Here is a 27,662-nt window from a genome sequence, read left to right on the forward strand (position 1 = left end):
TCCATCAACCAGGAGGCATCCAGTGCTTCCTGCTTGTCCAGCATTAATTAATCCTCCAGTTTGAGGAGACAGCAGCTGCTCAAGAATGTGCCCATCACTAAAATCAGAGCAAACCCCAGCCTTGCCCAGCCTGGAAAATGCTGTTGGAGGGAGCTGTGTCTGCATCCTCAACATTTCCATCCCAATTAGAGCTCCAGGAGCACCAGAAGGCCCTTCCTGAGCAGAGTTTATGGCTGTCATTAATCCCCTTTATGAGCCCAGCCCTCTGCTCAGATTACAAGTGCCTGAGAGCAGAATAATTCTTTCAACCAAAACCAAATTATTTTTCAGTCTCTCACAAATTCTGGGGAAGGACTGAGTTCTGCACCCACCCTGAGTGAGACAGTGAGGGTTTATATTCCACCCCTGGAGTTATGGGTGTATTTGTTCAGTCGCAGGGGTGAAAAATGGTTCTTCTGGTGTTTCCACCCACACCTGGGCAATGCCAGCCCAGGGGACCCCACTGGGGCAGGACTCTGCTTCCCAGCCCAATTTAATGGGAATATTCCTTCCTTTTTCCTGATCAGCCCATGCCAGCCACAAGAACCATCAGCCCTTTCTCCCTCAGGACTGGTCATTTGTGGGTTTTTCTTGGAACTTTTTTGTTTTTCCTTCCAATTTACCTCAGAATAATTACCTAAGACTGAAATGCCCAACCAAGAGCCATTGCTGCCTGTCCTAATGGATATTTAACGAGGCTGTGTTTTATGGGAAGACAGATATTTCATATGTTCAATTTGCATTCATTAGGCTATTAATTCTCAGGGGGAAAATGTCAAATTGCTCCACTTTATCTCAGTGAAAATATCCCTCGTGGTGGATGTAAAAAATCATCAAGGCAAGGGCGCAATCAACAGGAAAACAGACAAAGGAGGCTGTAGAGCAGGAGTAAAGAAAATCACAGAAATCAGAAGGAATGGTTTTGGTTGAAAAGGACTTTAAAGCCCATCCAGTGCCACCCCTTGCCATGGGCAGGGATGCCTTCCACTACCCCAGCTTGCTCCAAACCCTGTCCAACGTGGCCTTGAATGTTTCCAGGGATGAGAATTCCACCAGCACCATTTCCACATCTCCCGCTGTCCTGTGCCAGGGTTCTCGAGGTGAAAACACCTTTCCCTGTCCCTCCTGTTCCTCCTGAGCAGGATGTCACCAACCCCTGGTGCCATAAACCCATGGGACGTGGCTCTGGGGGCTGCTGTGGGTTCTCCAGCATGGCTTGGCTGATGTGCTGCTCCTTCCCTGCCCCACAGATTGCAGTGAGGAGAATCCCTGTGAGGGCCTGAGCCGCCACGCCACCTTCACCAACTTCGGCATGGCCTTCCTCACCCTCTTCAGGGTGTCCACGGGGGACAACTGGAACGGCATCATGAAGGTGTGTGCAGTCTCTGGGGGATTCCTCCTCTCTGGAGGGCTGTGGGTATAGTTTTCAAATGGATTTGGGCAACTCTTGGGTGCCAACAAAAACGTTTCCTCTTAAAATATAAAAACGGGATTTCCTAATAGAAAAGCCAGGTGTGTTTTCAAGATTTGTCCTAAGTCTCACCCAGCCTGAAGCTTTGTTCCTGGATGTCATATTGAAGGAAAATGATGCCAGGTTTTTGACTGGGAGGAGTAACCATGCTGTGCTCGGGTGCTGTGCCATAGAATCACAGGATCATGGAATGCTTTGGGCTGGAAGGGACCTTAAAGCTCATCCAGTGCCACCCCTGCCATGGGCAGGGACATCTTCCACTACCCCAGAGCTCCATGCTCTGTCCAACCTGGCCTGGAACACTCCAGGAGATGAGAAATCCAAAACTTCTGGGCATTCCATCCTCCTCTATTGTAGGTGCTGGTAATCCATGACCCCCATATTTCCTTTTAGCTGTTTCAGTTGTACCCACTTTGTGTTCTTTTGGTGTTTTGAGACATAAACTTTAAGGAATTTAGAGATTTTAGAGGAGCTAAGATTTTAGTTAGAGATAAGCTTTATTGGAGTTAATTAAAATAAATAGATAGGCCTTGATGAAGTTAAGAATTAGTAGTTAACTAATAATTGACTGCTTGTCAACACAATGTTTGGTTAGCTGGGTTTAAAATGAAGAATATAGAAACTGATAAATAGCTTTTAGGCACATAAGACAATTGTAGCCTCCTCTGTTCTGAAACCAACTGAAGATGGGGAATGGGAGTTCTACCAAGGGTTCATTTGTCATATTTGCATTGAAAAGATAGAAAGGTCTGAACGAGAAGACCTCATTTACTTCCTCATTTTGGGACCCCTCCCCATGAAAGGGACCACCAACCCAGTTCAAGGGGCAAACTGTGCATGCTTAATAGCTTTTGAACTAATTACCATGCTTAATAGCTTTTGAAGTAATTACTATACAAAGCGAGGAATGAGATGTACCAAAGTTATGAATATGGATTTGTATTTTGGGTATTCAATACTTGCATAGATAAAAGGACTCTGTAATCAGCTGTAAATTGTGGTGTGTATTTGGGAGCTATCCCACAATAAACAAACACTTTCTAACTTTAAATCGTTAGAGAGTTTTTGGATATTGGTACTAGATCAATATCCATACTGGGAATGGGATCTACCAAAGTTATGAATATGCATTTGTATTTTGGGTATTCAATACCTGCATAGATAAAAGGGCTCTGCAATCACCTGTAAATCACAGTGTGTATTTGGGAGCTATCCCGCACGCTGCCCAGCATCACAATAAACTTTCTAACTTTAAACTGTTAGAGGGTTTTTATCCCTCACAGTTGGATATGGGCACTAGATCAATATCCATATTTTCAATAAATCCCTTTCTGCCCCTGGAAAGCTCTGTAATGTCTGCCTGTCCCCTGGTGCAGGACACGCTGCGGGAGTGCACGCGGGAGGACAAGCACTGCCTCAGCTACCTGCCCGTCATCTCCCCCGTCTACTTCGTCACCTTCGTCCTCATCGCCCAGTTCGTGCTGGTCAACGTGGTGGTGGCAGTGCTGATGAAGCACCTGGAGGAGAGCAACAAGGAGGCCAAGGAGGACGCTGAGATGGACGCCGAGATCGAGCTGGAGATGTCCAGAGGAACCGGCGGGAGCAGGAGCGGGGCCGTGGCCGGGGAGAGCCGGGCGCTGCACGGGAACCTGGAGCACCCCAAGGAGAAGCACCAAGGCCTGGTGAGAGCTGGGCTGGGGAGGGGATGGATCCCACCAGCCTGACCAGCAGATCCCACGCAGAGCCAGCGAGGGAGACAAGGAGCTGTCCCAGCCCCTACCCCAGGGATGTCACCACCACCCCATGTCCTGAGGCAGCCCCCAGAGCTCCTCAAGGTTGAAACGCTATCCTGGCCATTATTCCAGAGGAGAGCTCAAAGTCCATCTCTCCACCTCGTTCTCAGGTTGTGGATTTTAAGTTCAGAGCCATAAAAGTCCCTGTCCTGCTGTCCCAGCCAGTCCTTGTCATTTTTCAGGGCAGCAAAACCAACAAGCAATCCCAGAAATCCTGGGAGTGCTGGCACTGGGAGCCCTGGCACCTGCAGCATGGGATGGGATAAATTCCCTTCACAGGTTCTGTTTAATCCCACTTTGGGATTTCCAGAGGATCCTCCAGCAATTCAGTGCTGCAGCTCCCCATGGCTCTGCTTAGGACATGGAGAACTTGGGAATTATCAGAGCCCCTCAGCAAGGAGCTGCAGGTTCCTGGGTTTTTGGAGGTTCCTGGGTTGATTTTTGGAGGTCCCTGTGTTGATTTTTGGAGGTCCCTGGGTTGATTTTTGGAGGTTCCTGGGTTGATTTTTGGGACACTGCCTGCTCTCTGATCCCTGCCAGTCTTCCAGGAAAAGAATCAGAAGTGCAGGGGGAGGGAGGGTGTGAGATAATTGTCTCACCCCATGTCAGCAGCCTGTGATTAAGAGTGAACATGGAACTGCTTTGTCACCACGATCACAAATAAATCTACCGCGAAATCAGTGGGGGCTTTGAGATTAAATTACATTAAATTAGATTTTTGTGAAATCCATCAGGCTCCATCAGGGCGAGGAGAAAGATTTGGTTCCACAGGGCTGGGGAATTGGCTGTTTGAATGTTGCTCCTGACAAACATTCCTGCAGGGAACTGCACAGGTTGCTTTTCTAATTGAGGGAGGAGAGGGCACCTCCCTTCACACAGGCTGGGAGTGCAAACTGTTCATTCTCCTTGGGCTTTCCTCATCCTCCAACACTTGCCAAGCACATCAGAGCCTCCCTTTAACCCTGGGGGTGATGAGGGGGTGAAGTGTCCCTTTCATCCTTCCACCACGTCCTGCCACCACCCCACAAAAGCCCAGGCCACCAGACTGGGGTGGCTGATGTCCCACCCGTCGTGGTGCTGTGCTCTGGGACTGTGTCAGAGCTGTCCCCAACCTGTCCCTTCACAACCACAACCTTGCCAGCTGGGAAATCCCACAGCAATCAGCCCTGTGTGGGATAGGAGTGAAATCCTCTTTTTAGCCTTTAAAATGTGCATTTGGTGTGACTTCAAGTGTTAAACCCAGAGCTGCAGGCAGAGTTCGTGGAGAAAACAGTGTCAGGTTTGATTTTATTGTTGTTATTGCAAGAACTTGTTTGTGATGCTGAGGAAACTGAGGCAGGGAGGGATCAACACCTCAGGCTTCCAGCAATCCCCAGAGCTGGGAATTCAGGGAATGCTCCAGGGAAATTCCCAACAAACCAGAATGGCTTCAACCCCCTCTGCTCCCACTCACCCCCACGCCCAGGTCCCATCCCAATTTCCAGGGCATGGGATCAGGCTCTGGAGTGCAGCAGGTGTTTCCCAGCAAGGAGGAGAAGCAGCAGTGATGCCTCCAAACCATCCTCACAGTCCAGAGCAGCTCTCCAACAAATTTCCCATCCATGATTCATATTTCAAGCCCTTATTTCATTTGAAATTTACCCACGTCCCTAATTCAGTCAGCTCTCAACAGCTGAACCTTTAAAAATTGAAGTGGCTGATGTCAAGAAGGGCTTTCTGTTCATTTGTTCCAGCCACAGCCAAGCTGAGCTTTAGGAGCCAAATTCCAAGATCCTCCTGTTCAGGTGCTGAGACCTTTTGTTCTCCTTGTGGCTCAGGGTGAGCAGGAGCCCCTGGCTGTCCCCAGCCCAGGTGGGGCTGATGAGCTGGGATGGCCAAGGACCAGCTGGCACTGGCTGCTGAGGCTTTCATCCATCAGCTGAGAGCCCTGGTGGCTCCTGGGCACAGCCACAGCTGGCACGGCTGGATGCCAACAATCTGTAAATACCTGCTGGTCCCTTCTTCCCAGCCAAGCTCCACAGGGTAAAAGCATGGAGTAATTCATCTTGGGGTGTGCACCTTCAGGGAGCTGAGGGAAGATATTTCCAAGCCAGAAACACAAGCTAAAAACCAGATTTAACCAGATCCTTGGTGAGCTCCAAACCTGAGGGATCTCAGGGACAGGTTTTGCTGGGAGAGCAAAGCAAAATACATTTAATTTAAGACATGCAGCTGGGAAAATGTTTTCAATCAGTCACTGGGAGGCTGATGTGAAGAGAGAACCAGAGGGATTCACTGTGTTTGAGATAAAAGGGGAAACTGGGAGGGGGATGTGTCCAGCCAGGACAAGGGAAGAGATGAGAATCTTGACTCCATGTTTTAGAAGGCTGATTTATTATTTGATTATATATATTATATTAAAAGAAAATTATATACTAAAACTATACTAAAAGAATAGAAGAAGGATTTCATAAGAAGGCTTGAAAGCAATAGAAAGGAATGATAATAAAATCTTGTGGCTGACCAGAGAGTCCGAGCCACCTGACTGTGATTGGCCATTAATTAAAAACAACCACATGAGACCAATCACAGATGCACCTGTTGCATTCCACAGCAGCAGATAATTATTGTTTACATATCATTTCTGAGGCCTCAGCTTCTCAGGAGAAAAATCCTAATGAAAGGATTTTTTATAAAACACAATCATCCTTATCTCCTCACAGACTTCTCCCAGGACCATGCCTGGGAAATCTGTGCCTCTCTCTGTGGCCAGGGAGCTGCTGCTGCTGCCACAGGGGTGATGCCCCCTCTCTCTCCTGTTGCTCTGCAGGGCAGTGTGGGCTCGCTGAGGGCCCAGGACTCCCAGAACCTGCTGACAGTGAGGAAGATCTCGGTGTCCCGGATGCATTCCCTGCCCAACGACAGCTACATGTTCCGGCCCGTGGCCCCCGCCACGGCCCCCCTGCCCCTGCACGAGGTGGAGATGGAAACCTACCCCTGCAAAGCCCAAAGAGGTACCTACCACCCTCACAGATTCCTCTGCGCTGGGGCAAAGGTTTGGGTTCCTCACCATGAGAAGGATGTGGAAGGGTTGGAGTATGGCCAGGGAAGGGGATGCAGCTTGGGGGGCTCGGCCTGGAGAAGCTCAGGGGGAAACTTCTCATTCTCCACAAATCCCTGATAGGATGGGGCAGGGTTGGGCTCTGCTCTCAGGGAACACGGTCAGGATGAGAGGAAACAGCCTCAGGTTGTGCCAGGAGAGGTTTGGATTGGATATCAGGGAAAATTTCTTCACTGGAAGGTGTTCAAGCATCAGAACAGGTTCCCAGGGCAGTGGTGGGGCCATCATCCCTAGGAGTGTTCACAAAACCTGTGGATCTGGCACCTGGGGACTTGATTTAGCACTGGCCTTGGCAGTGCAGGATTAATGCTTGGGATCCATGGCCTTTTCCAATCTTCACAACTCCATGGTTACACCCACAGGGGGTTCAGTGGGGAGCAACCAAGGCAAGCGTGGCCTGAGCAGGGCTGGCTCCCGTGTGGTTCCACAGCACCACAATGCTTCCTTCCCCACATCCTGCAAAATTCCACATTCCCCACATCCTGCAAAATCCCACCTTTCCATCACCTCCCCAGAGGCAACCTCAGGTGTCTGGGGAGGAACAAAGCTCCCAGGCACAGGTAGAGGTTTTTAGCTGAGGGAAGGGAGCTGTGCATTCCCTCTGATCAATAACATCCCCAGGAATAAAAGCCGGAGTTGGGATTGCTTCCAGCACAATTCCTCATGTTTCAGGCAGGCTGCAGCCTCAGGGCAGTGCCTTTCAGCAGCACACCTGGAGCTCAGAGCTGCAGGAGATTCTTTGGCAGCACAAAGATCAGAAACCACTCTCTGGTTCTTCCTGAGCCCAGCCTTGTAATGAATGTCATGGAGAGACCCCAAAATCCAGGAATCACAGAGCCTTTGAGGGGGCATTCATCCTCTGCATCCCAGCACATTTCCCTGAAAATGCATTTCTGTCTCTTCTCTTGAGCTGCTTTGAAGGGAAAATTGTTGGAATTTTGGATGCTGAGAATTTTAGGTTTTTTATGTTGATTTTGATTTTTAAGAGAGTATTGTATTTAATTTGAAGTTGTAGAGGAAGTTTTTAAAAGCAAATTATAGAATTGAGATTATGAGTGTGTAGTTGCATTAGAAGTGTATAATATTATGTAGTGGAAAATTTAGAGCTTAAGGTTTTAAAATATAGTGATATATGTAAAGTAAAATAGAGGTTTTAGGGTGGAGGTTGGGTTTTTTAAAATTTATTTTTATGGGTTTGAGTAGTATTCTATAATTAGATAGAAAAGTTTGTATTGTGGGATATGAGGGATTCATTATTAGGTTAAAAGTAAAAATACAACAGGAAATTGATCTGAAACACAATTCTGCCTCCCTAAAAGCTCACGTGCTCCTGGAGGGGCTCCCTAGAACTCTTCCCAGCCTGGTTCCCTTTGATCCAGCGTGGTTTGAAATGCCAGAACTGCCCAGTGGGTTTGCACACCCTGATTTCCTTGGGAGAAGGAACTCTGTGTTTGTTCAGACTCTCTGGGAGCCAGGTCATGTTCTCTGCTCAGTGTTTATTATTGTTTCACCTGCAAATTCCTGGTGAGGGAAAGAAAACAGAGGTTGAGTTTCACAGGCAGCCTCCTGGGGCTGCTTTTCATCCCTGGAGTGGCTGTGAAGGAGGATTTATATCCATATAAAACTGCTGGGGCATTGGCAGGGGTGGGTAGAGCCCACCAAGGATTCTCTGATGTTTTCTAAATTCCTAAATTTCTCTCCAAGAGCACTGGAGGGATGGATATGATGGATATGACTTTTTACCTGGTGGTAAAACCAGCAGCACCCTGAGCTGTGCTGCTCCTGAGCTGCCCAAACTCTCCTTCAAGTCACAGATCCAGAAATTATATCCAAATAAAACTGAGCCCATGGAGACTCCCATGAGCGTTTCCATGGGCTTCAGGATGTCTGATCTTCTCCACTGACCACACAGTGAAAATCCTGTGGGATGAGCAGATCTCAGGATATTTTGGTTTTAGATGCAGTTTGCTGATTTCCTAGAAAAACAAGAGAAAAAACATCCAGCTCCAGAAATCCTCAGTGCTCCTGAGCATCCAGTTTGGAGGAGGTTTGGGTTTCCTATATGAGAGCTCGATGGAAAGTGTCCAACAGGAGGAAATTCCAGCTGAGGACAGGGAGTAGAGCATTGGGTCTGGATTTTATGACCATGTTTGTGACAGACTTTATGCCAGAGTTTTTCTGCACCATAAAAAGCACTTTATAAAGCCTGGAATAGCACATGAACAGCGCAGGCTCAGTCTGAAACTCTGGGTGTAAGAGAGCCCAAAAAAAACCTGGGGAGAAGCAGGGTGGGGGCGGGAATTCCTTCTGTGTGTTCTCGAGAAAAGCTCCAGAAGAAAAATTATTAAACACTCACTTTTCTTTGTCCCCACCAACAAATCTGTCTGTGAAATGCAACTGTGATGTGTCTGGATGGCTTTTGTCAGGGGTTCAAGTTCCCTGACCCCCGGGTGAGATCTCTTGGAGTGATGGATAAGGGTGTTTGTAACACGGAGCTGGGCAGCGCTGCAGGAACAGACGCTGGGTTTCAAACTAATGAGGACAATAAATCCTGCAGCCAGAAACCAGAGAAGATCTTTCAAACAACTCCCAAGTGCAGTAAAGCAGCACCACGGATGGGCTGGGGAGGAGGGATGGCCTTCAGACCCAGCCTGGGAGGCTTTGGGAAGAGAGAGATTCCAGCCTGTCCAAGGCTGTCAGAGCGCTTGGAGCAGCTCCTGGTGGGACCATGCTGAGCTGAGCTGAGCTGAGCTGAGCTGAGCCTTGGGAACAGCCCCTGGTGCTGGCTGGGCTGGGCTGGGCTGGGTGGGAGAACTGCCCTGGGCCTGCAGAAGTTGTAGAATATCTTGAGTTAGAAGGGACCCACAAGGATCAGAGCCCTGCACAGACACCCCAACATCTGTGAGCTCCCTGCCATCCCTGCTGAGCTTCAAAGCAGCAGACAGCACAAGGGACAAGGTTTTTAATCCAAGGTTTATGCCAAGATTTGGCATTCCACCCAGGCCCAACAGGTTTTCCCTTCTCCCTCCTGTGTTCGCTCCCCTCTTGAAGCTTCTGCCCCAAGCCTTGAGAGCCCCCGTGCCCAGCAGTGACTGCTCCTCTCTCCTGCCCTAGGGTCCATCAGCTCCACGCGCTCGCAGCCCGTGGGGGGCAGCTCCTCGCTGAGGGTGCCCGCGGAGGACGGGCGGCACCGCTGGAAGGGGCTGGTGCCCCCTGGCAGCCCCCGCTCCCCTGCTCTCAGCAAGCTGCTCTGCAGACAGGTGAGGGGCCACCAGCACGCAGAGGTAACTCCTGTCTTGTCACCCGGTTCCTTCCCTTCTTCCCCAGCCCTCTCTCGTGTTTCTGTGCTTGGAGCTAAAGTGGAATTCCTGTTTCAGAACAAAACGCGCCGTAAATTTTAATATATTCCCAGCAAATGTGGGAAGGCCCTTTTTTCCCTGCTTACATCTTCATGGCTGTGCTGTTCCAGGAAATAAGAGCTAAACTGTGGGAAGTAGGTGCCCAATCTCCATTTGGGAGAGCCCTCCACCATGATGGGGTGTGCTGGCTCAGGATTTGTGGCTGGAACAAGACCAAGGCCCAGCAGATGCCAGCCCTGAACATGAAAGTTCCTGCCAGCTAAAGTTTATCCTGTTGTACAGGAGGGTCTGACAGGACTGGCACAATGAGGGAGGGATGGGGTGGGCTGTGTTAGACTCACAAACCCTTTGCCTCGTGCCATGGGCTCCCCATCCCTGTGAGTGTCCAAGGCCAGCTCAGATGGGGCTTGGAGCAGCCTAGACTGGTGGAAGGTGCCCGTGGCAGGGTGTGGAAGGAGATGAGCTTTAAGACCCCTTCCAACACAGCGTGGTTCTATAATTCTGTGTCCATCACTGGAGGTGCTGCTGCCCAGCACATCCCCAGGCTCTCACCCCACTTCTCTCCCCTTCCAGGAGGCCGTTCGGACAGACTCAGTAGACGGACAGACTCCAGAGCACAAAGACAGCCAGCAAGCAGAGCCTGGAGAGCCCCAACCATCAGCAAAGCAGCCCCAGAGCACCCTCACCGCCAGCCCTCTCCATTCCCCGCTCCCAGCCACCCCTCCACGCTCTCCCCCATCCTCCCCACACCGGGCCCTGGGCCCCCTGGCACGGAAGCACACGTGTGGCCAGCACGGCGTTCCCAGCCGGCCACCCAGCCCCAGCAGCCCCCCCGGCCCCGAGGGCTGCCAGGCCGAGCCCTCAGACCTGGCTGACGAGGAGGTTCGGCACATCAACAGCTCGGCCAAAGACTGGGCGGAGGAGCACTCGGACCCCGGCAGCCGCTCCACCTCGCCCTTCACGTCCCCGGCCCCGTCCCCCGTGCCCCTCAAGAACTGCAGCACAAGCAGCCTCTCCCGCAGGGAGAAGGACTTGAAGAAGTTCTACAGCACCGACACCAAGGGCTTCCTCAGCAAGCCCAGCTGGGCCGACGAGCAGCGGCGGCATTCCATCGAGATCTGCCCCTCCGGCGGCGCCCCCGAGCCCGCCGAGGACAAGCAGCGGCCCCCTGGCCACATCCAGCCGGAGGCCGACTACATCCACGGAGCCCGGAGGAAGAAGAAGATGAGCCCGCCCTGCATTTCTATAGATCCTCCCATGGAGGACGAGGGAGCGGCGGCCCCGCGCACCAAACCCTCCGAGAACACCCTGCTGCGGAGGAGAACCCCGTCCTGCGAGTTCCCGGCCTACCGAGAATCCCTGGAGCTCCCGGAGAGCCGAGGCGGGGAGCACCTCAGCATCCCCAACTTCTCCTTCGAGCAGCTGGACGGCGGCGGCTCCTTGAGCAGCCTCTCGGAGCTGCGGGACAGCGGGCAGCCCACGCCGGCCTCCCTGGACTCGCGGCCGGACGCTGAGCCGAGGAAACAGGAGCACTTAAAGACTCAGCGGGGCAACAACGGCAAAGAGGGGGGCAAAGAGCTGCTGGGCACTGCCAAGAGCCCCCCGCGCAAGCAGGACTTGGGCCCCGTGACTGTTGCCACAGAAGAAGGCACGGATGAGCCAGTATAGCTGCTGGGATGGGGGACAGGGGGGGTCTCAAGGGCTGTCACCAATGTGGGGGTTCCAAAGCGAGGGGACCCAGCCGTCAGGGGTGGCCGTCACCGGGGCCGTCCCCTCGCTGCGGGCACTCGTTGGGAGGAGCTGTGGAAGTTTGCAAAAAAACCACACAAACACACACACACACACACACGTGAAAAAATGAAAAAGAAACCAAACAAGCGGCTGGATGAAACTGGGGATGGGGTTTTGGGGGATTTGGCGAGAGGTTTTGGGGTTTCTTTTCTAAGGGGAAGGTGGATTGATGCAGGGGTGGCTTTGTTCCTCCCACCCCTCTCTGTGGCCTCGATCACATTGATTCGGGTCTGAGGTGGTGGTGGGATTCTCTTGGGGTTTTGTTGTTTTGTTTGGTTTGTTTTTTGTTTTGTTTTTGTTTTTTTTTTTTTATTTTTATTTTAAAGATGCTCAACTTTTCCTGAGGCACCTTTTTGAGCTGTCACGTTACGCTGGAGTGCCTGGGAGCTGGACATTGTCTGTATATCAGCAGTTCTATAAATAAAAATTATGTATTTGTGAGCTACAAAATGAGGAAACAAACAACAAACAAAAAACCTGGGAAAAAAATAGACCCACAAAAACTCTCTCTTCATAATGCACATATTTTTATAGAGAAACAGAGATGCTGTTTTTTGCATTACATGGGTGGTGTTTCCTTGGGTTTTCTGTGGAATTAATTATTCCAGCCGTTCATTTTCCAAATGTTTCTCCTCTCTCCCCGCTTCCCTGCCCTCCACCATCACCCCACCAGCTTCTTCTCACAGCTGATGCTTCTGACGTCTCGCTCATTTTCTTTTGTACTTTAGAGGTTGTCCTAATTACAGACAAAAAAACCAAATCACTACTGAATTGTAGCCAGTGCAATAATAAGTTATTCATTCTTCTTGTCTGTCCAACTGTCCTGTTGCTTTTTTCCCCCCCTTTTTTTTTAACTGAAATTCAGGTTAAACGTCGCAATAATCTGAACTAACGTGCACAAAGACAGTTTCTTGTGTTACAAAGAGAAAAAACTAATGAAAAAAAGGAAAAATAACTACATTTACAGAGAGATTAAAAAAAACTGAACAAATAAATAGTAAATTATTTAAGAAATGTATTTTGTTTACTGCAGTTCTAAGTAAATTATTGATACAGTGTGTAAAGGTGTAAAGAGCTGTCGTAGGTGATGTTCTTTGAGAGCATTTAAGGTGACGATTTGTCCTCCTTGTGACAGAACAACTCCGACCCCTGGGGGCAGTTTGCACTCCCTGTCCCTCCCTCCCCATCCCTGGACACGTTCCCTTCCCAAGGCCCTTCCAGAAGCCTCTAGAGGAATCCAGGTCACCTTTTAACACCATTTTGGGGTTTTTTTTTTGCAGCTTTGTTTTGTTTTTACCCTCCTTCCCCACCCCTCCTGCAGGCCCTGTGTCCATGGCCCAGCTTGGCCACGGGAAATTGGAGCAGGAAGGAGTCCGTGGACACCCAGGGGGCAACAAACCCATGCAGTCGTTTCCGTTTGGTTCCTTCCGTGCCGCCTCATATTTATGCCTTCACATTTATCTTCTGTTATCGATGCATCCATTACTCCAAAGGAAATGTATCTTGTTTCACATCTATTAAACTGTATAAACTGGAAGCGTGGCCTCCCTTTGTGCCGCAGCGGGGGGAGCCCAGCTGTCCCTCCCGCTCCCAGAGCTCGGCATTCCCTGAAAATTCCTTCCTCAGCCTCTCTGAGCTGCAGCCCCCCAGGTGGGAACCGTCCCTGCTGGATCTGGAGGCTTCTCCCACCTCCCCCTGAGCTCAGAGAATCCCTCACCTCTCCTCCATATGTTGATCCGGCTGCTTCCGAGGAGCACCTGCGCCGCTGTAATTAAGAGTCATTTAGAATTATTGTAAATAATGATTCTGTCTCGGTGGGATAGCGAGGAATTCCAGAAAACAGAAAAGAGCCACGAAATCCATGATTAACAGTGCTTTGGGGAGGATGGCGAGCTGCTTTTGCTGCAGTTTAAGGAGGGGAGGTGAATCCCTCTGCTCCAGGCTGAGTGCTGCCTGGAGGGGTGGGGGATGCCCTGGGGCGTCCCTCAGCATCAGGGGACACTCAGGGTGTCATTTACTGCTGGGATTATTTAGCTTTGCTGGAAAAAGCCTGAATTTCCTTCTGGCCCTGTGCCTGAATTCCCTTCAGGGGGAAAATCCTCTTGCCACAGGGTTGGTGGCTGATGGCGGTGATGGAGAGGGGTGGAACAACTTGGAAGGGCTTGAGGCCATGGCAGTGTCAAGAATAAGTTGGGATATTTGCTCCTGGTTCTCTCTCAGCCTGCCACCCTTCCCAAAGCCCTTCCCAGACCCCTCAAAGCTCATCAGGACCCAAACCAACCCCACGGGCCTGCAGGAACACCCTGGCAGAGTGGGGAGAATCAAGCTCAGACTGAATTTCCCAAGAGCAGAGAGTGACCATGGATTGCTCCCTGATGTCTCTTTTGGAGACACTCACCTGGATTGCAGGTGCAAAACTCCCCCAGCTGCATCCCCAAACCCGGCCATGGCCAGAGAAACTATTTAACATCAGCAGTGTTAATTTTGTTGATTAAATCTCTGCAGCATTAAGCAATTTCCCCCCGGACCGTCTGCAAGGCTCACTTAAGATCGGAAGTGAAAAGCACGGGCTAAATGCAAGTCATGATTATTTAATTGGATCGATTTCTATTTTGCATTTTTAATGGCCATTCAGTCCTGTCCATTAATCAGCCAGACTCTGCCCCAGCACTCTCCATCCCAGCAAAGCCACAGCTCACAGGGATGGGGGCTGTGTCCATCTGGGCTGGCCCAGTGCCACCTCAGCACCCCTGGAGGAGCAGGAACCAAGCAGGGATTAAAAACCACCATGCTGAGGAAGGAAACCATCATCGGGGCTGTGCTTCAAGGGTAAATCTCAGATGGCATCGATCTGAAATTCTCTTTGTCGCACTGGGGAGGGAAAAAAGCTTTAAAAAATCCCAAGCACCAAATCTGACGCCATCCTGGGTGCAATTAGCCCCAACCTTAATCTGTCAGAGCTGTGAGATCATACAGGTTGCATGAATGCTAATAAGCATTTGATATTTGTACAAGCTTTCTGGGGATGAATAATTCAATTGACTTCATCCATTAAATTTCCCCTATTAAGTTTTCAAACCATGGCTGGGTTTTAATGGCTGGGGCCACCTCATCCTCCAGACGAGGGGGCTTAATTAGGAATTTCAGCACACCCTGACAGAGCCACAGGAGCTGAAATCTCTGTGGCTCTTTGGGTTTTGAGCAGCTCGTGTCTCTGCTGGAGCCCTGCTGAGCCCCTGGAATAACTCCAGCTCACACCAGGTGAGTGCTCCATCCTCTCCCAGCATTTTGGTGCTGTCACAGAATGCTTTAGCCCTTTCTTTCCATGGGGTCAGCTTCTTCTGGAGGTTGGGAAGGTGCTGAGGGGCTGTTTGGGATGGGGGATCTGCAGTGGCACTGATGCATCCCCTGGATTTTGGCACCACTCGATGATTCTGTGGGTCCCTTCCAACTCAGGATATTCTACAATTCCACAATTCCCTGGAATTCACTGATGCAGAGATGCCACCAGGAGTGTCCCACACCCAGCTGGGGCTGCTCCTCATGCCAGGACCCTTCACCTGTGTCCCTTACTTGCAGCTCAGCGCTGGCTTGGTTTTTTCCAAATGTGGATGTTGGGCTATCTAGTGAAAAATAAATCTGTTCACAATGAGAGGGAGAAAATGCCAAGGACCCTCATTAAGTCACACCACAGGGAAGATCCAGATTAATGATTTGAATATTTGATTGAAGTCCCCTGGAGCAGCTTCTGATTCTGCTTTGCCCCACGTGGAGGCACAAGCTGCCGAGGGCCCGTGGCCACGTCTGCAGGGTCTGTTGGATGCACGGAAAACAGAGCTCCCACCTGAGTTATTCCCTAAAAATGCAGCCACCACTGGACACAAGCAGGAGGGCTCCATGCCTGGCAGGAGAAGGAGCTTGTTTACCCTCCCCATCTCCTGCTTTTATTCCTTATGTCCCCATCAAATCCAGCTGTCCCTCTGGGCACCATCTCCCAGGGTCTGCCTCACCCTCTCCCCTCCCTGACTCTGTGTCAATTTATTCTGACTGGCTCATTAATTCATTTTTCTCGTTAACTAAAAGAAACCTCACCAATGATAATGAGTTCTAATACAAATTAATTCTTCAGGGAAGACCAGGCACTTCACAGCTCCTTAGCAGTGACAGCGTCCGTGCCCAGCAGGGCCCCTGGCATGGGGCTGGCGGCCACATGGACACAGGGATCATCCCTGGAAGTGTCCAAGGACAGGCTGGACAGCAAGCTGGGACAGTGGAAGGTGTCCCTGCCCATGGCAGGGGGTGGAACTGGATGAGCTTTAAGGTCCTTTCCAAGATAAACCATTCTGGGATTCAGCCACGGAACACAAAACCCACCCAGCCTCACCCAGGTGCATTCCCACCACCAGGTAATTCCCACATTCCCACCTGTATTCAGCAGGAATTACAGCAGGAATGTCCCCCTGCGTGTGCTGCTGTGAGATCCCACTCAGCCCCGGTTGGATTTGAGCAGCAGGAGCAAAAGGCAGGGAAGACAAAGGGCAGGGGAGCCTCCTGCAGCCTCCTGGCAGGCAGGGATGAGTCAACGCTGTGCAAACAACTCTAAAAATACAAAAGCTTTATAGCAGATTAATGACACCGTCAAATGTATTTCACTGGCCATTTACCAGGTGTTGATCATAAATATTTGGGATTCAAAATAAACGTTCTTGCTGTGCTACCGTGGTGTTTTCTGTGTCCCTGCCACCCTCCCTGGATCGGCCCTGGGGCTTGAGCAGGTAATGGAGACAAAGGAGCTGCTCCTGCTCCCTCCCTGCAGCTCAGGGTGTCCTTGCCCTCTGTTCTCCAGGGATCTGCTGCTCCTGCAGGGGATGAGCCCAGAGCTGGGCTGATGGGCAGGAGATGCAGCCCCTGCCTGCCCTCCCCAGGGCTCATCCAGAGGTGATTCCAGGGGAAACCCAGGGAAAGGGCTCAGCACAACTCTCCAGGGTCCCTGGGAGCCCCTGGACCCAGAGCCGGGCAGCCTGGGCAGGTCACAGTGCCTGGGTCGGATTCAGGAGCTCCCAGTGACATTTCTCAGCAGTTTTGGAAATTTTTTTTTCCATTTTTCCAGCCCTTGGCTCTTGCTGGGAATGAAGCAAACATAATTCCCTCAGCTGTTCCACTCTGTGACTCCAGCACAGAGGTCAGTGCTGCAAGGACACTGGGAATGGCTCTCCAGGAGCTGGGATCCAACCTGGAAGAGGTGACAAGTCAGTGATCAACAGGAGCCTGTCCTTCCTCCTTTTTTACAGGAGTCCTCCCTCCAAACACCCCAGGGAGGATTCCTGTAAAAATCACAGTCCTGGAGAAGAGGAGAATGTTTTAAACAGCCAGGAGAAACAGCAGCATTGCTAAATAACACCCATGGGGTCAACACCATCCACAAACCTTCATCATGCTTGGAAATCAAACTCTCTGATGGAGCATTAATTAAGTTTTCCAGCAGGATAAAACCACTCCCTTGCTTGGGATTTCACTCTGCTCACAAAGATTAAAAATACAGCTAATTAAAACAAGGCTGGCATGCAAAGAAGGGAGGAATAAAAAGTCTTGCTATGGCTGGGAGGGGACAGAGTCCTTCCAGATGCAGGTACACATGACTCATGGCTGCCGAATAACCCCCCTGCCGTCTCTCTGCCATGGGGAAGGTCTCCTATTGCTGGGAGAACTCCTCCAGCAGCTGTATATCACCTGCCAGGCAACAAAAATGTCCTGAAATTGGCTCCAAGGTAGCTGGTAGCCAAGTGCAGTGTTAATTAAACAGCCTCACTAGCTGGTCCAGACAGCTGCTCCAGAACTGCTCTACTTCCCCCCCAACCCTGATCATTTTCAGTTCAAATGAATTCTTTTCCCTGAAGCATTTCTGAAGGGCTGTGGAGAAAGGATAACATTTCAGGCATTCCCTCCCGTCCCTCCTGCTTCCCTGTCCCATTCTTCTCTCAGCCAAATTTGTTTGGCCTGAAAAACTGAGTTGATATAGGGACTGACAGAGAACACATCTACTGAAATGTGGAAGGGCTCCCTCCACTCCTCCCACACTTCCCCAGAGGGTCTGGCAGCAATGAACCACCCCAGAAATTCCTCAGGGAGAGGGGAAGGTGGCCGGGGATGTGGAAAGGAGGAGAAGCATGAACCACAGCCAGGCTGGACAGCCTCCATGGCACTGACATGGTGTGTGGGCAGCAAATTCCCTGGCACAACCACAGTCCTGATGGGCCAGCACGGTGTCACCAGTCCAGAACTGTCCCAGCACCGGGCCAGAACTGTCCCAGCACCAGGCCAGCCGGAGAAGGAGCTTGTTTACCCTCCCCTCTTACCCCTGCTTTTATTCCTTATGTCCCCATCAAATCCAGCTGTCCCTCTGGGCACCATCTCCCAGGGTCTGCCTCACCCTCTCCCCTCCTTGCCTCTGTGTCAATTTATTCTGACTGGCTCATTAATTCATTTTGCTCGTTAACCAAAAGAAATCTCACCAACGATAACGAGTTTTAATACAAATTAATTCTTCTGGGCCAGCCCCATCCTGTCACCCTCACACCGTGGCCATCTTCAGAACAAGTCACCCTCAGCAGATCTCAGCGGGTGCAGCTCTTAGAAAGCCCCAGCACATCCATCCTTATTTACACACCAAACTCCCCCTTTCCTTTTTTAATTAGAGCAGGATAATTAACGCAGCACCGTGCTGTTCCCTCCTTTTCCCGCCCCCATCCACACCAGCGGTGTGAGGGCGTTTCTCCCGCTGGCCATGATCAACACCCGCCCTGCTGAGGGCACCGCGGGACCCTCTCCTCTGGCTGAGCTCCAGAGAGCACAAAATCCACCATTTCCCTCCTTCTCCCTGCCAACACCAGCTGCTCTGGCCCTTGCCCGGCAGCATCATCTAGTGGCCATGGCCTCCACACATGGAATTGTAGGATCGGGAATATCCCGAGCTGGATCATCCCAGCCCGTCCTGGGATCCCGTCCGGCTCCAAACACCCCAAACCCCCGCCCTGGGCATCCCTCAGAGCGCTGTCCCTATAGTCCGGCAGCTTTGGGGTCGTGCCCATCCTGTGGGCAGGCCGAGCACCGGTTGGGGTTGCTTCAGGCTGATATTAAATGATAATAATGATAAATAAAGTTCTGGACACGTGGCGGTGCGAGGATAACGGGGCAGCGCCGGGCGGGCTGTGCGGCTGAGGGGAACGAGGAGGATCCGCCCGGAAACACCCGTGCCGGGGGTGCCGGGAGCTCCAGAGGTGGGGCGGCCACGTTTTGGGGCGATTTTAGGGTGATTTGGGGGCGTTTCGCGGACCGGGAGCCCCGCGAAGAGAAGCGAAGCGCGGCGCCGGCGAAGTTTGGCCGCTGCGCCGCCCCGTCCGTCGCCACGGCAACCGGCGCGCCCGCCATGGCGGCGCCCAGCGTGTTCCTGCTGGCCGTGAGCGGCGAGATCGAGAGCGGGGAGGTGCGGGAGAGCCGGGGACACCGCGGGACACACACCGGGACAGCGCGGAGGGAGGGGGGATCGCCCTGGGCCGGTCTCGGTCCCGGTGCTGCGGCCGCCCGCGCGGGATGAGAATCTGCTCCCATGATCCTGGCCCAAACCCAACCCATCCTCATCCCACCCAACCCTGCACACCCTGAGCTCCAAATTCAACCCATCCTCATCCCGCCCAACCCTGCACACCCTGAGCCCCAAACCCAACCCATCCTCATCCCACCCGACCCTGCACACCCTGAGCCCCAAACCCAACCCATCCTCATCCCGCCCGGCTCTGCACACCCTCAGCACCCCCATAACCCTGCCTGGCTTCATCTCCCTTAACCCATCCCTGTCTTAAACCCTCCCAAACCCAGCCCAGCCTCATCCCCCTAACCCATCCCAGCCTCATTCCCCAAACCCATCCCAGCCTCATTCCCCAAGCCCATCGAGTCTGTCCCAGTCTCGCTGGCACATCTGCCCTCAGCACCCTGACTCGGGCAGATCCTCACCCCCAGAAATTCCCAGTGAATTCCCAGTAATCCCTCCCTCTCTCTCTCCCGCAGTTCCCGGGATTCGATGACCTCTACTGCAAGTTCTCCTTTGTCTACGGCCAGGACTGGGTCCCCACGGCGGTACCGCCCCTGTCCCCCCCCCGTGTCCCGCTGTCCCCAGCCCCGGGCTCGGCCCCAGGCTCACCCCCTGCTCCCCGCAGGGCCTGGAGGAGGGAATCTCGCAGATCACCTCCAAGAGCAGCGTCTCGCCCACCACGCTGGTCTGGAACTTCCCCATCGACATCACCTTCAAGAGCACCAACCCCTTCGGCTGTGAGTGCTGGGGGGGGTCTGGCCCTGGTGCCAAAGCTCCCCCTCACCCCCGTTTCCTTGCAGGGCCCCAGATTGTGCTCAGTGTCTACGGGCCTGACTTCTTTGGGCACGATGTGGTCAGGGGTTATGGAGCTGTGCATGTGCCCTTCGTGCCAGGCAGGTGAGTGCCAGCCTGGCCTGCAGGGCTCAGACGCATCCTGGGCCGGTTATTCTGCTGTTCCTGAAACAGAAAAACTCCCAAAAATCTCCTCACTGTGCCCTGTCGGTTCACAGAGATTTTCTGGCAGAATTCTTTCATCATTAAATAAGTTTTGGTCATCCTGTAAAGCCCAAACTGGCCTGGAAAAAGGCCAGAAATGAAGGTCAGTTCCTCACACAATAAATTTTCATTTATTGGAGGATGGAATGGAAGAAAATCTGTTGTTCCTGTGCAAACAAACCCTTTCTGTGTGAAGGGAAATTTCCTGGTTTGTCAGGAATTCTGTGCCTTCATAAATACAAAAATCCTGAGGTTTTTTCATTCCTGAGGTTCTGGGCTCTCCTCTTTGTTTCAGGCACAAAAGAACCATTGCCATGTTTGTCCCAGAGTCCACCTCGAGGCTGCAGCAGCTCACCAGGTAACAATTAATGACTTTCATTCATTAAGGAATTCATTTCTCTCCTGTTCTCAGCCACAAAGGCATTTGCAGCCACTCAGTGGTGCAGAGGTGTCACTGCTCTGTGCCATAACCAGCTTTGTGTTCTGGGGGTAAAAATCACATTTTCAGGTGCCTGGGTATTTTGTAAAGCTTTCATAAACATATTAACTATAATATAATATAATATAATATAATATAATATAATATAATATAATATAATATAATATAATATAATATAATATAATATAATATAATATAATATAATATAATATAATATAATATAATATAATATAATATAATATAATATAATATAATATAATATAATATAATCACACTATATTATATTTTATAATATTATGTATTATAATATTATATATTGTATACTATTCTATATAGTATATAATATTATACAATAACATATTGTATAATGATATATAATATAATAATATAATAGACATACTAATTACCTGCTAACTGCACTAAATTACTGCCTGAATCTTCTTGGGGCTGTTTTGGAATGACAGCAACAGGAAGAGCAAACCCATGAAAAAACAATTCCCAATCCAATTTTTTTAAAGAAATTCAAGGTGTCCAACCCTCAATGGTTCTCTGGGTGATTAAGAAGAATTTTTCAACAATATCTTTGCCACAGAAAGATTCTTCTAGCCCAGAAAAAAACCCTGGATTTAACAAATTCTGTATGAAACCAGTTACATTTTTTTTCCTTAAGGCAAAACTTACCTTTGATTGAATTAGATCAATAAAGAGAATCAGGTTTCAAAACCCTCCTGGCAGTCTCACTGACATCCATCTCATAGCCTGGATCAATCTCAGCCACCCAATTCATTATTTTGTAATTTGCATTCATTATTTTGCATTTTGTATTCAATGATTTTATTTTGCATTCATAATTTTGTATTTTGCATTCAATTTGTATTTTAAATTAATTATTGTGAACTCAATAATTTGTATTTGGAATTCATTAATTTGTATTTTGAATCCAATAATTTTGTATTTTGTATTCAACAATATGTTTTCTGTATTTGTTATTTTGTTTTTGTCTTCATTGTTTTGTATTCATTAATTTGAATTCATTAATTTGAATTTTGTATTCAATATTTTGTGGTTTTTATTCATTCATTTATACTTTGCATTCATTCATTTGTGTTTTTCTCCAAGCTGGTTCACAGGGAGGCGCCCGGAATTCACCGACCCCAAGGTGGTGGCGCAGGGAGAGGGAAGGGAAGGTGAGTCCTGGCAGCTCCTGCCTGCTGCCAGGGAGCTCCTCGTGAATCCCTTTCATTAATCTTTAATTAATCTTTAATTAATCCCATCCCCTCCCCTGTGTGCAGTGACCAGGGTGCGCTCCCAGGGCTTTGTCACCATTTCCTTCAACGTGATCACCAAGGACCTTCACAAGCTGGGCTACGACGTGGGCCAGGGTCAGAGCCCCGGGCCCCAGGGGCTGCAGGGCCTCTGAGCCCCCCAAAACCCCCCAAACCCCAGGGGCTGCAGGGCCTCTGAGCCCCCCAAACCCCAGGGGCTGCAGGGCCTCTGAGCCCCCCAAAACCCCAGGGGCTGCAGGGCCTCTGAGCCCCCCAAACCCCAGGGGCTGCAGGGCCTCTGAGCCCCCCAAACCCCAGGGGCGGCAGGGCCTCTGAGCCCCCCAAACCCCAGGGGCTGCAGGGCCTCTGAGACCTCCAAAGCCCTGGGGCAGCACAGGGGCTGCAGGGACTCTGAACCCCCCCAAATCCCCTCGACCCCAGGGGCTGCAGGACCTCTGAACCCCCCAGGGGCTGCAGGGCTTCTGAGCCCCCCAAACCCCAGGGGCTGCAGGGCCTCTGAGCCCCCCAGAGGGGCTACATGACTCCTGAGCCCCCCAAATCCCCAGGGCCTGCACAGCTTCTGAGCCCCCCAAACCCCAGGAGCTGCACAGCCTCTGAGCCCCCCAAATCTCCTGGGCCCCAGGGGCTGCATGGCTTCTGAGCCCCCCAAATCCCCTACACAGCCTCTGAGCCCCCCAAAACCCTTCTGAGGGAAAGGAGGAGCTGCTCCAACTCAGTCACTCCAAAAAACACCAGCCCAGGAGGATCTGGGGTAACAACCAAGCCTGATCCTCCCAGCAAGGCTGAAGTGTTGTGGCAATTGATGTCATTGGTAACATTCAGTGTTTTATTGATAATTATTGTATTTTATTCAGTGTTTTTAGGGGTCAGGCTGTCTCAGAGTAAGGCCTGTAACAAAATATTTTTATAGCAGCCTTTTGTACACCTTTTTATAGAATTAATGACACAGAAAGTTTAGAGCTGTAGCAGTTTCCCTGCAGTTAAAACTTTGCAAACCCAGTTTCTCTTCAGTGATTTTTTTTTTTTTTTGGCAAATGAGGAATTGAAATTATTGCACCTTCCAAAAATGGTCCTGTGAAATGCATCCCCCTCTAAGCTTTTTTAGGCTGAATAAATAAACTCTGTTGTATCAATGGATTCATTTGTTTTTCTGCTGATAAAGGAGTTTCTTTGTTTGTGTCAGGATGTTTTTAAGCCCTAAATCATCTGAGCTCTGCTAAACTTAAAGGTAGAGGAGAAAAAGAAGTGTTTCAATGCCGTGACTAATTGCTGAGTCATTTTCCTGTTTAATTTTGGGCATGTAACCTCTTGTGTTTGACTGCAAATCCCAGGAGAACGACACCATCTCCCTAAAAGGGAGCTACCAAGACCTCCAAGTGTAGAAATCCCAGGAAAAACACCCAGGGTTTGAACCACAGATCCTCCAGGCCACAGCTCAACAAAACACCAGGGCAGAGATTGTTCTGATCCACAGTGGGATGGAATAAATTTAATTTCTGAGATCATAAGGTAGCCACTAGAACATTGCTGGGAGCAGCACACCTTTTATATGACATAGAAATACTTTTCCCAACGTATTTAAGGATAATTTTTCATTATCCTTGAAATGTTGACTTGTTTTTGTTGACTCCACACTTCAGTGGAGCTGTTTTGGCCATTTGTAATCTCTGAACTGAGTCACGTTGGAATCCAAATCCAGAAGCATTTCCTGTTGGCTCAGAGGAGGCCTGAGGAATTTTGTTTCCTTTTCAGCAGTTTGGGAAGCAGGATAAATATCAGAGTTTGAAAGGCTTGGGAGGCAAACACTGAACCTCCTGCTGCTGCCTAAGAGCCATTTCCCCTGGAGCACAGTTCCTGCCCACATTGCAATGCAGCAAAGCTGCACAGGAGCCTGGCACAGCCCAAACCTGGGCTTTGTTCACAGCCAGTTCCTCACCCTGCTGCTCCAGAATTCCTCCTGTTCCAAAGGAACTCGTGGGTGTTTCACCCCAGTGGGACCAACCAGACCTGACAGCTGAGGGGAAGTTAAAAACAATGAAAAGCAAAAATCCTGAACTCTCTAAGACAGGATTAAAGAACCTTGAGGTGTTTAAGCTGCTCTCTAAGCAAATCCCACACTCCTGCCTGCATTATTAGACTTTTTGCCTATTCTCTCTGGGTTTAGCTGGATTTTGGGGTGGTTTGGGGCTCCTCAATGGCTTGAGGACATCTAAGAGCTTCACTTACCTTCCTCACTGGGCAAGTTTCCTGTGAGTGTTTACCTCAGGGCATCACCAGGGGCTGATGTTTGCAGTTTCCCAAACCCAGTGCAGTTGATATCCCTCAAACTTCTCCCAGAAATGGCCCTGCTGCTGCCTTCATCATTTCCTGGTTGAAATCTTTGCACCTGAGGACAACCTGTGAATAAAGATGGACAGGACACCGTGAGCAGGGAGCAGTGACAAGGAAGGGATTTAGGATCCCTAATGGTACCTGGAAGTTAAACCCTGGAAGCAGCAGTGATTTAAGAAGAGCCAAATCCCAGTAAAACCCAGCAGCAGAGGCTCACCCAGCTGGAACACCCTGCTCCTTTCCTGGTTAATCATTCTCCCTTCTCTTCAAACCTGCTCTGAAATTCCCAACCCCACAACAGCAGCACGAGGCTCTCAGCTGGAGCTCTGCTTCCTGCCCCTGAAAACTCTCCCAGATGCTGAAATTGCTCATTATCCTCTGAATTCCAGATGGGCAAGGGAAAAAAGAAAAACTAAAAGTAAAAATCTTCCTGGAGAACGAGTCCTGGCACAGGAGGGGCTCCAAGGCCATCACAAACCAGGGACCTGGGAGATGTTTGGGGTCCCTGCAGCTCTCCTGGCCTGGAGATGCTTTGGGTTCACTCCGTGGGAGTTTTCCTGCTGTTTCCCAGGGAGGGAGACAGCCAAGGACGGGGTCTGAACAGCAGCTTGGGGATCAAACCCTCCGGGAAAAGGAGAATCATTCGGGCAATCCTTAGGAATTGGTATTTACCGCGTTCCTCCCGAACAGCAGCAGCAGCTCCTGCCCTCTCGTGGCTGCTCCCGACCCTCAGGAAAGCGCTGGAAGTGATGACAACGATTAACTCCGAGGCTGAATGAAGAATTCCGAGTTTTTCCCGTTCCTCCATGGAAGTGGCTCCGTGCTGGCTGCCCTGGCAGTGCCCCTTGTCCCCAGAGCAGGGAGCAAACACCTCCGGGGGATCGGGGGCTGAGCCAGGGATCTGAGCATCCACAGAGGCCGCCGGGCTGCCTCACACCAGCAGCTCTGGGGCAGCTGGGAGTGATCTGCATCTGAAAATGAGATGGATTCAAGCTGACAGCAGCTTCTCCCCAGCAGCAGTGTCGGGCTGGGAGCAGGAGATCTGTGAAATGCTCCAAAGGAAACAAAATTAGGGAAAAAAAATCAAACTCTCAAGCATGGAGCAGAAAAGAAGAAAATAAAATTGGGGATTTAGCTCCAATTTTTGACAGGTTTGTAGTGTTTTGTCCAATTTGTGCCACTGGAGATTTGGGGGGATGAAGGCCCTGGATCCGTGCTGGGTCACAGCTGTGACAGCTGTGGGGGGAGCAGTGGCACGGCCAGGCTGGCACCACAGCGTGGGACATTCCCTATTCCTGGGGAACAGCAGAACCCCAACCCTGGGCCTGTGCCCTGGGCTGGCAGCAGCTGGATGGGCTGGTGGCCCTGGAGAACCCACCCAGGACATGTCCAGGGTGTCCCTCAGACCTGAGCCCCCTAGCTCCAGTTTGGGGTGTTTTCCAGGCCATTTTTGGGATATTTTCCAGGCCAGTCTTCCAGGCCACACAACCCCCAGCAGAGCTGGGCAAAGGCCACCCCAATCCCACCCTGTCCCCTCCCAACATCACCCTCAGGCTGCAGAGGGGATCTCTGAGGGCCTTTTCCATCAGCTGAGTCCTCTGGGAGGCAAACGTGGGGGAGCAAAACCCCCAAATTCCGAGACACATGAGGAGCCACCTCCACCTTTGGAAGCAAAAGCTCCCAAAGCTGCAGCTCCCACCCAACTCCAGGGCAGCCCCAGTGGGTTTGGGAGCACAGGACAGCACAAATCCCTCAGAACCCATCCCTGGGGCACGGAAAGCAGGGCTGGGCCCCCGGGAGGGAACAACAGGAGCTGCATTCCCAGCAGGATCTGAGGGATCCAGCCTCGTCCTTCAGAGGGAAGAGCAGCAGACACATGGAACTGCTGAAGGTGTCTATTTTTGGCTCCCTATTCAGGCCAGGATATTTAAGTACCCAAATTCACCTCAGAGAATATCATCACTCCATTTAGTGCCAGACTTGCTGATGAAGATATTAAAAAAGCAGAAAAAAAACCTCCTCCACCATCACCCAACACAACCCCAGGCAGCCCACGGACTCCAGGGCTGCTCCAGCACGGCAGAGCTGGCTCCTAGAGCTTGGAAAATCCATGGATTTCATTCCATGGCCAGGAAAAACCCTTTAGGAAGAAGGCAGAGCTGATTTTCACAGGTTCTAGGGGAAGAAGGACATGAAGGTGTCTGATGATTTTCCATGGCAGGAATTACTGGAGGTGGTTCAGCTGTGGTGCTGTGGAGAATTCCAGGAGGGTTGGGGATGGATGGGTGGGATTGGGAGGAGGGTTTGGGAGTTTTGAACATGAGGGGTTCATAAATCCCACTGGTGCCCTGAAGTGCAGCCTGCAGGGTGTTGCAGAGTGCCAAAGCCAGAGCACGAGATGGGCCCAGCCCTTTCCCCACAGCAGAAGAGCAGCAGAAGGGGCAGAGCTGCACCCTCAGCCCAGCACGAAGAGGCAACACAAACCTCAGCAAAATCTTAAAGCAGTGTGGGCAAGGGGAAGCCAAAAGATAAATCCTTATCTTCCTCTGCAGAGCAGGCAAATCCTCCTCGCTCCTCTGGAGAGGAAGAGGAAGAGGAAATGTGGGATGGGGGAGCAGCTCTGCAAGGTCAGCAGAAAGCTCAACCACAGGCACAGCTCTGCTCACCATGGGCTGGGGCAGCTCAGGCTCCCCTGGCTCACACTGCCAGCAGAATTCACCAGAATGCAGCAGAATCCACCAGAATTTACCAGAACCCACCAGAACCCAGTTCCTCTGGACAAGATCAGAGTCCCCACAGCTTCCAGCCCGAGCCATTCCCACATCTTCCACACAGTGAGCAGATTCAGCTGAAATTGTGCAATTCCAAGAGGCAGGAGTGGAATCAGAGCCCCAGAATGGTTTGAACCTTGAAGCCCATCCACTTCCAACCCCAACCCCTTCCCCTGCCCCAGGCTGCTCCAGCCCTGCCCAGCCTGGCCCAGGACACTCCCAGGGCAGCCCCAGCTCCTCCGGGGACACTGGAGCCCTCCTGGGGCAGCAGCTTCCCCCAGCTGAAACCAGAGCAGAGATTTTCTCCCCAAAGCTGCCTTTCCCACAGTCACATCTCCAGCACTAATTAGTGACCATTGATTAGTGATCAGCCTGATTGGCTGCAAACGAACCTGGAGGGGCTCTGGAGAGGCAGCTCCTGCTGCTGCCTGCTAATGAAGTGCCCTTCAATTAACACAGCCGGGATTGGAGCCTGGATCTCCTCCAGGCTGGAAGCAGCCTCGTGATCCACGCACAGGGCCCAGGCTGAGCTGCAGAAGTGGGAAGTGAGGAGTGCCCAGGTGCTGTCCCAGCTCCCCAGCCCTCCTTCCACAGGCACCTTCCCCACATTCCTGCCTGCACACAAATCCAGAGCCTCCAGCGAGGCACTGCCACCTCCACGGGGCTGTTCCAGGGTTGAAAGAAGGAATTCAGTCACC

At 51.0% G+C, this 27,662-nt stretch overlaps 2 protein-coding genes and 1 long non-coding RNA gene across 4 annotated transcripts in view; 2 read left to right on the top strand and 1 right to left on the bottom strand.

Annotated features, from left to right (window-relative positions):
* The window catches only part of CACNA1H (calcium voltage-gated channel subunit alpha1 H), a 108,001-nt gene extending 94,911 nt beyond the window's left edge, over positions 1-13,090 (top strand). The window contains exons 29-33 of the mRNA XM_063171616.1: positions 1,290-1,411; positions 2,887-3,192; positions 6,113-6,296; positions 9,518-9,663; positions 10,336-13,090. Coding sequence (XP_063027686.1) covers positions 1,290-1,411; positions 2,887-3,192; positions 6,113-6,296; positions 9,518-9,663; positions 10,336-11,430 — 1,853 coding nt within the window. The 3' untranslated portion in view covers positions 11,431-13,090. The remainder of the gene's footprint in view (positions 1-1,289; positions 1,412-2,886; positions 3,193-6,112; positions 6,297-9,517; positions 9,664-10,335) is intronic.
* Positions 12,060-16,144, bottom strand: LOC134426540 (uncharacterized). The gene is made up of 3 exons (XR_010029998.1): positions 15,979-16,144; positions 13,271-13,318; positions 12,060-12,289 (listed from the first exon to the last, which is right to left on the bottom strand). It is a non-coding gene; the product is annotated as an uncharacterized LOC134426540 (long non-coding RNA).
* Positions 16,145-18,965: 2,821 nt separating this feature from the next.
* B9D1 (B9 domain containing 1) lies at positions 18,966-22,999 on the top strand. Of its 2 annotated transcripts, XM_063171619.1 has the most exons (7): positions 18,966-19,036; positions 19,618-19,686; positions 19,767-19,878; positions 19,942-20,038; positions 20,433-20,495; positions 21,696-21,763; positions 21,869-22,999. In XM_063171619.1, exons 1-7 carry the CDS (start codon positions 18,980-18,982, stop codon positions 21,994-21,996), a joined length of 594 nt encoding a protein of 197 aa, XP_063027689.1. In that variant the 5' UTR covers positions 18,966-18,979; the 3' UTR covers positions 21,997-22,999. The 2 variants fall into 2 exon arrangements, with proteins under 2 accessions (XP_063027689.1, XP_063027688.1); XM_063171618.1 differs by having other exon boundaries at positions 19,767-20,038.
* The last annotated feature ends 4,663 nt before the right edge of the window (positions 23,000-27,662 follow it).

This window comes from Melospiza melodia, chromosome 18, assembly GCF_035770615.1.
Source record: "Melospiza melodia melodia isolate bMelMel2 chromosome 18, bMelMel2.pri, whole genome shotgun sequence".
Classification (NCBI taxonomy): domain Eukaryota; kingdom Metazoa; phylum Chordata; class Aves; order Passeriformes; family Passerellidae; genus Melospiza; species Melospiza melodia.